We start from the raw sequence: 8,126 nt of genomic DNA, 5'->3' as shown, positions 1-8,126 counted from the left end.
ATCAGTGTGTGCAATTTGGTCCAATAAAAATCTAGATCAAGTGAATTTCAATGGTTTCATAAGGGGAAAGTAGGGCCTTATTGTTGGTATGGATCCTCCTGAGCACCCTTCTGTGTCAGATGCAGTCAGCAGCTCCCTAAACCACAATGCACATCAATAATATATGCAATATTTCCTTTTGTGCCTGGATCAGACACAACAGAAAAAAGAAAAGAGTGCATCTGTCAACTCGCTCACATTGCTGCGGTGTTATCCTCAACCAGCCTGCAGCCGACCTCCCGCTGCTTTGTTTAGAAACTTCCCAACCGACTCCATGACACAGTTTTCTTGAGGTTTACACCAAAATATTACTTGTGTTGGGGTTTACATCCCCAAGAACCTCAAGTATGAAGAGGAAGTCGCCAAGTGTGGAGCTCAGTTTGTTTTGTAAAAAATTCTATTCATAGTTGGACTCATTTGCTTCATTCTGCCAATTTGCAGACTGACACTTTGATTTAGGGAATTTCTTGAATTCTACAACAAGATGCTGCACAAAAGCTTTTAATCTTCATGCACTGGATCTGCTGTGATGTTTCGAGGTTGTCGAGCTGCAGTAGAAACACTTGTACACACTCCTTCTCCTGATGCAGGGATATTAGGCTGAATATTTAAGGTTAAGAAACCCTAATGAACTCGTTCCCCAAATCCTTGTGTTCTCATTTGACCACCATGTGATCTATTGACAATACCATCACCTTCAAAATGCAATTAAGAAATTTTTGATACTGAAAGAACTTCTTTGTACTGGGAGCGAAACGTGCGGTTCTAATCGTGTTTTTCATGCTTCTCTGATTTTACACACATGCATTGTCTGTTTTACACAACTCCTCGGGAAGTCAGATGAAATGATGCGCTCCAATTTGACGGAGATTTGCTTCATCAAATGTTAATTATACGTATCCTACTACAGTATCTCAGCTAATTTGGCAGCGGATCATGCATCCGATCAGATGTGCCCCTGCAGGTTATTTAGTTTGCACTGTTGTTAAACGTTTCTCACGTTGCCAATAGCTAAAGAAATATCGAGGATATCGAGGCAAATTTTAATGTTATGGTGTTCGTTGAGAGAAACAATGCACTCTTGTATCGAGTGAAAAAGCTGTTTCACTTTGGATGTATCACATGCGATCACCAGTGATGAAAGACGTGCGCAAGTGAGCAGTGATGACGTTTTTTCAACCTATGAGATGTAATAGTGACTTCTTGGTTTGCTCTGTGGAGTCTCATAGTGGCTGGTGTGTTCAAACAATTGGTAAAGTCTATGTATTCAATAAATTGATAAATGACATATGTTATTGATCTGATCATAGAACACGGATGTTGGTCACGTTGGAGATGAGGACTGGAACAGACAGATGGGACAACACAAGAAGAAGAGATTAACCGTATACATTACATTTATTACAGTTCAATTTACAGTTACATTTTCAAATGCTGACTCCCTGATACAATATCAATAGAATCCAATGTTAAATTTAGGTGAAAAACAATATCTCTTCATCTGGATCCAAGCTAAATTTGAATGGGTTCTTTCTCGGCCCTTGTGCCATCTTTTGATCAAGTTTCATGGAACTCCCTTCAGTAGTTTTAGCATAATCCTGTTCACAAGTGAACAAACCAATGTACGGGGGTTCAAATATAACCTCCTCACTGCATGGATGTAATTAGCGAAGTTATTTGAGAACTTTGGTTCTTTATTTTAATTTCATGTTATGAAAACCAGCCTCCACACCTGACTGGAACATTTTGATACAGCTCAGAGTTTGTTTGTTTGTTTGTTAGCATGATTACACGAAAACTACCAAACAGATTACTACAAAACTTGGTGGAAGGATGGACTAAGAAAAAGCCCATAACATTTTGGTGCGCATTCAGGAATTTTTTTACATTCTTTAACATTGTGAGACAGGAGTTTTTCAAGATTTTTCATCATTTCTCAGAGAACAATTTATGGATCTTGATGAAAATTGGTGCAAATGTGGATTTGTAAATTTAGATTGTGTTTCATAAGGGGACTGTTGGACCTTGGTGGAGGTTTGTGTTCTACTGAGTGACTTCCTAGTCTCACTGTGAAATCAGAACATCTCTAAAGGTGGCCTAAGGTTACAGGCTGCCTTCCCATGAGCCTCTTTGGCTCAGCCCTTTACATTGTCTTCACTTTCTGATTAGTTTTGTGTTATTTTCGTTTAGAGCTAAAATTTGAAACTATTCTCAAGTAGAAAAAAAAGGAAATACACACAACCGACCACAGGCTCAATCATTGCAAAACAAAGGGAACACTTAGACTCAGAGTGTGAAAATCAACACAAAGCCGAAAGGGAACTTCAGTTGCTCAAATCAAATCAAACCTGTACATCTTACAAAGCATTTGTCTGTTGTTGGAACACATTCTTTCACAAGCTTTCCTGTTGTTTTCAGCTCTGGAGGAATTTACACACATGAACACTCTGCTGTAAAATGATGATGAAAAATGATGCTGTCGACACTTAGTTTTTTTTAACATAATGCAACATGAGTCCACTACATGACGTTAAGTATTTCTACTCACACAAGTTTCGTGTCATGTAAGTTAACCCGCGGGTGGTGGAGCTCAGAGCATGAATCTGCTGCCTTCTGATGAATGTCAGTTGTGACTCCACAATTCATTTCTAGGGGAAATATTAGTTATGCATAATAAACCTTCCAAGAAACTTCTGCTAATTCTGACGTTCAGTCTGTCTATGGGACCATTCAAAGTAATGAACTATATGACCTGTGATTTTCACAGACATGCCACCAACATGAATCTATAGGACTTGAAAAGCTGAATCAGCTCCAAATCACATAATGCGAAGTAAATGTCTCATAAACCTGAGAGATACAGAGGGGGTGTGACCATACCTCCCTGGCTGTACACTGTGTACTAGTCTGAGCTTCTTGTCTTTCCTGCCTCTCTGCTCTGCCGTCACATTTCACCTCAGTCATATTTGTGTCAACCTGCATTCTTCACATTTAATCTGATTGGATTTCCCTAAATGCCATATTTTCTGCATGACTGCAGCTCGTTCACAGTGAATTTAGGAAATCTAAGAAATCTACTCTCCAATCTGCCTGTGTGATACAGCTGGTGTATCATGGCAAATCAAGGCACGGATGACCTTGCATAAGAGCTGATTGGGAAATAAAATATTAAGTTCCTCTAAATTGTTGCGTGTTTGTTGTGTAAAAGACAAAGTACAGTACAGTTAGGTGGTGGCTGCACATTTTGTTCTGCACTCATTGACGACTGAGAGCAGCCAAAACACCTGACTGCCACCTGGTGGTAGTGACCGAACCTGAAGTTTGGGTCTTGTGCATTTTCCTTGATAGGCAGTGTTTTGTTATGTGCTTATGAAGTTCAGACATTTTAATATTTTACTTTTTAAAGACATTGCACTCTGCAGGGGGAACATAAATAAAGAGAATGTTGTATTAAATGTGTTCAAATTGAATTTCAACCTGGCTTTCACCACCTTTGTTTGACCTTTACACTTCCCTTTAGATTTGCAAATCTTAAACCTATTCGTCTCAGAATTAAACATGTTCAGATCTTTTTCAGCAGTTAACAAGAAAATCAACCGTGTGAGGTTGATTGAAGATATAAAGTACAGATGAGTTTAAGATTTAAAAAACTCTTCTAGTCTCCTCTGTGGGGTTAGAAAGGGTGAGCAGTGGAGGAGGGTCTTTTTTTGTCACATGCATCAACAAAGGACAGCACGTGAACGAGCAAAGGAAATACTAGGAAAATGCTCATGCTGTTCCAGGAAATGACAGAAAAACTTAGAGACAAGTAGGTGTCGGTAAAGCATTGTCTGCTTTCGTTGAAAATTGCTGTAGCTAACGACGCAAAAACATACGTACAAAGAAAAAATAATTTATTAAGATGAAACATTAAGGAGAAATATTGATACAACATCTCCTCTTTTTGTTTCCCCTTAAAACTGATAAAACAAACCTTTATTTTGGAACATTTATTCTGACGAATGTGCAATTTTGCCAAGATAATTAACCTCATTTACTTACAATTATTACCAATCATATTACTTCAGAATTGCTTTAAAGTTTGATTATAATATGTATTTTATATTTATGATTATTCACTATTGTTAGATTTTTGATTGATTTTTCTTATCTGTTAAAGTTTTATACAAATAATATGTATTATCATTATTATTGTGCTTATTGTTATTATTATAATTGTTCTTGTTGTTGTTGTTGTTGTTGTTGTTGTTGTTGTTGTTGTTCTTCTTCTTCTTCTTCTTCTTCTTCTTCTTCTTCTTCTTCTTCTTCTTCTTCTTCTTCTTCTTCTTCTTCTTCTTCAGGCCGGATCAGAATAATAGGAGTAGAGCAAAGATTTGCTGATGTTTAAAATAAAAGTCAAACTTAGGAAAACCTCAGCACTGATAAAAACAATAAGAAACTGTGAAAAAATAATGCACATGAGAATAAATCCTAAACAAATGAAAAGTAAAAAGCTGCGTCTTCACCTCTTGATGACAAAGAAACTCAGGTTAAGTTGGGTGAACATTAACATTTTCCTGGGATCCATCGCGGGGAAGAGCGTCTGTTCTCACAAGATGCTGAGATCCGTGAATCCCAGTAGTAAAGATGTTCTATTGTTCAAAGAGCTGCAGGCACTTTATTCATCTTTAACACAATAACCCTGCAAACATCATACACTGTCAGGCTGAGACGTCTAAATTATGACGGATGAAGGAGTGAAAGAAGGAAGGTTTAGAGAAAGCTGAACCATTTGTTTTACGTTCAAACTAAATGATATTAGACATGTCTGACTTTTCTGCAGCTGGATCAGAACAACAAAGACATGATTGTGTCCCTCTTGTCTCTACTAGTGAATTAATCATGCAGATGAGTTATCATGTTGGAAATCTTTCACATTTTTAAAAGACTGAGGTTTTCAGTTTTTTTCCCTGTGGGTTTCTCACAAGCGAATTGTCAAAAATACTCCGCACGTTTCATGAAAGGTGTAAAAGAATCAATCACACAGGAAGACGTCTGTTTAGAATTCAGAGAGGATGTTGGGCAGGATGTGAAAGTACGAGGAGGAAACCACATCTTTTATTTTTTTTTGATTAAATTAAATTCAAATTTTATTATTTTATACTCCTGTGAAGCACTTTAAGAGTGCTGTACATAGGTTGAAAACCTCTTTACACAGTATTACGACGCTCAGCAGGATACATGTATTAAAATAATCTGAGCCAACTTTACATCTCTGACCCAACAGAGGAGCTGCTGTGATCTACATTCATTCCTCCACTGATTTATAGCAGTAGACTCCATGCTTGTGCTGTGGCGGTGGAAAGCCAAAGCTGCGAACCCCCGGCTCAGAGGGGCCACAGTTCTCGCGTGGCCTGGTGATGGCGTAGCGAACGCTTCCGTCGGCCAGCCAGCCGGCGTCACAGTGGTCCAACCCTGTGAACTTCCAGGCAGCGTAGAGTTGTCCGACCTTGGCGACCTCTGCTCCGTCCGCCTGACACGCCTGCCGGGCCTCAGTCAGGTTCATCTTGTGGAAGGGCTGGAGATAGTAGACTCTCCCTTTGAAGGAAACACATTTATTGTTTATTTATTTGTGATTGTTCTGCACAGATGATCAGGCTCTTTAATGATTTCTTGTTTCAGACTTAAAACTGGAGACATCAGACACCAACTGACTGATTTCCACCAAAGACTCCTGAATTTTTTTTGACTTTGATGATTTTGATTTAATTGTGAGTTTGTCAAAAGTAGGCTATTATATGATGGATATTATGTAAGTGAAAACTATGTGATTAAAACAAATTAGTCTGTATGAGATTTCCCAATAGGTGACATCAAAAGCAATCACAAAACTCATAAATGATTCAAATAAGAGTCTAAAGCCTCAAAATGAAAGAAAGTATCGAGTCTGTAGTAATGTTTGTTGTAACTGAGCCTTTGTGAAGTTATTTGGGAAAATCATCTCTCATCATAAAGACAGTGATGAGGAGGAAGGCGACAAAGCCCTCTCACCTCGGAGGGAGGAGGAGAAGCAGAAGACATCATAGTGATGAGGGAGCAGGCGCCATCTTCCGTAGCTCCGAACCCCCGGAGCGAGGTCGTGCCCCCCGCAAGGCCCTCTGGGTCGGGTGATGGGGTACTGGACCGTACCATCGGCCAGCCAGCCTGCATTGCACCAGTTCAGACCCTCCTTCCAGGACTGGAAGAGCTGCGTGAAGGTGGCGAGCGAGGAGTCCTGCTCCTCACAGACCCGCTGGGCTCCCAGGAAGCTCAGGTGGTAACGACCCCGATGGTGCTGGTAGGGAAACACCACACCTGGGGGGGGAGGAAACAATGTCACTACCCTCTGATATACTGTAACACAAAGTATGTGGGCTTCAAATACTGTACTTCAACTTATGTGTGATACTACTGTGCTGTACATTTACTCAAACTACTTCTGTTACTACAACTGTTAATGCAACTGTCATTAGTATTACTCAGAGGTGTGCAGACAGGTCAAAGGCCCTCATGCCTTTTCTATAGGACCTGAAAGAAACACAAGTGAGGCCCGTGAAATAGCAACAAAGCTTTTGTTTTGGTCTGAGATAGTGGTGCTAGTGCGACATCTAGTGGCAATGACTATTATATATATGACCTTTAAGGAAGGCTACTTTAAAACCCTCAATGTCTGATTTCTTGTGTCAAGTCATTTGATTTTCTTCAAAATCTAAACGGAGAGACGTCATACAAATCAGCACGACCTACACTCAGACTATATCATTATCTCCGATGTGCATCACATACATTATAAACTATACGCTCAGAAATCACACACTGACTGACCTTGTAGCTCCAGGTCAATGGAGGTGCTCTTGTCCTCCAGCCCGTCCACCACTTCACAGTGGTAACGGCCCGTGTCCTTCAACTGGAGTCCAGGCATCAGCAGTGCAGCGTCTCCTGGGAAATCCTGTCTGAGCTGCACACGACCCCTGACCCACAGACACCAACAGACGTACAGTGACTTGAGGTTTAAGACAAACAAGATCACGAAGCCACAAATAACTATAATAATAATATAATAATTATTTGTCCTGTGTCGAACCACCTGAACGTCCCAAAGCTTCGAGTGTTGGAGCCGATTGCCACCAGCACATCTGTCTCATGTCCTCCAGCCGCAGGGAGCCAGGACCACTTGATCCTCACGTTTCTGGGTGAGCTCAACTCAGGTTCGTACCAAAACCTGCACGGCAGAGTGACATTCTCCCCTCTGACTGCAAACACTGCTGCCTGAGCAGGGGCCACATGGATCCTCACACCACCGACAGGAACTATGGGAAATATACACATTGCATCCAAGAGCTGAGCTTAGGGTTAGGGTTAGGGGGTTAAAAAGAAAACACTGCTCTCATTTCTAAAGCATTTTCACTTAAAACGCGAAGCTAGATGAAATAGACAAACAAGTTGTACTTTCTTTGTTGTCATTTCCACTGAGGAGGTCGTGGTAGGAGAAATTGTTTGGGACTGTGGGGGCAGTGAGGGCCAGCGGAGCCCCCAACAACAGCCAACAAATCTTCATCATCATCATCATCATCATCCTCATCATCACCATCCTGATAATGGAATCAAACCTGTGGAGAACAATATGCTCATTGTGGTCTTCATGTAGTGGCACGACAGTTCCAGTAGTAGGCAGCATCTCACCGTGTTAGCAGACTGTTCTCCATGATATAGTAAAACTGCAGTTTTTACAATTTTGATGCATCAAAAGTGTTTCTCCAAATACTTTATAATTTACAGCAGATTTTTCCCTCATTTCAATCAGACTCTTACTGTTTTATTAACAACACAAGTGTTATAGGATCATAACACACCTGGACGCCAGGTGACAACAGAAACAAGTTAAAAAAACTCAAAAGTAATTTCAGTAGAGACACATAACTATTCCATACACTGTTACTTTTCTAATTTATCTATATAAGTATATATTGTCTTCACTTACCAAAACACCTTGATGTTCTGCCTTTCAGGTCCCTCAGAAGGAAAAAGCTCTAATGCTGGAAAAGGTGTTCAGGAGTTACAGATCCAGT

At 40.2% G+C, this 8,126-nt stretch overlaps 1 protein-coding gene across 2 annotated transcripts; it reads right to left on the bottom strand.

Annotated features, from left to right (window-relative positions):
• Window positions 1-5,221: 5,221 nt before the first annotated feature.
• On the bottom strand, window positions 5,222-8,114 carry LOC117755508 (hyaluronan and proteoglycan link protein 3-like). 2 transcript variants are annotated; one of them, XM_034575368.1, is made up of 6 exons: window positions 8,039-8,106; window positions 7,507-7,667; window positions 7,145-7,367; window positions 6,883-7,028; window positions 6,070-6,372; window positions 5,222-5,616 (listed from the first exon to the last, which is right to left on the bottom strand). In XM_034575368.1, exons 2-6 carry the CDS (start codon window positions 7,646-7,648, stop codon window positions 5,327-5,329), a joined length of 1,104 nt encoding a protein of 367 aa, XP_034431259.1. In that variant the 5' UTR covers window positions 7,649-7,667; window positions 8,039-8,106; the 3' UTR covers window positions 5,222-5,326. The 2 variants fall into 2 exon arrangements, with proteins under 2 accessions (XP_034431259.1, XP_034431249.1); XM_034575358.1 differs by having other exon boundaries at window positions 7,507-8,114.
• Window positions 8,115-8,126: the final 12 nt, after the last annotated feature.

Source organism: Hippoglossus hippoglossus, chromosome 3 (assembly GCF_009819705.1).
Source record: "Hippoglossus hippoglossus isolate fHipHip1 chromosome 3, fHipHip1.pri, whole genome shotgun sequence".
Taxonomy (NCBI): domain Eukaryota; kingdom Metazoa; phylum Chordata; class Actinopteri; order Pleuronectiformes; family Pleuronectidae; genus Hippoglossus; species Hippoglossus hippoglossus.
This window is presented reverse-complemented; position numbering and strand designations above follow the sequence as displayed.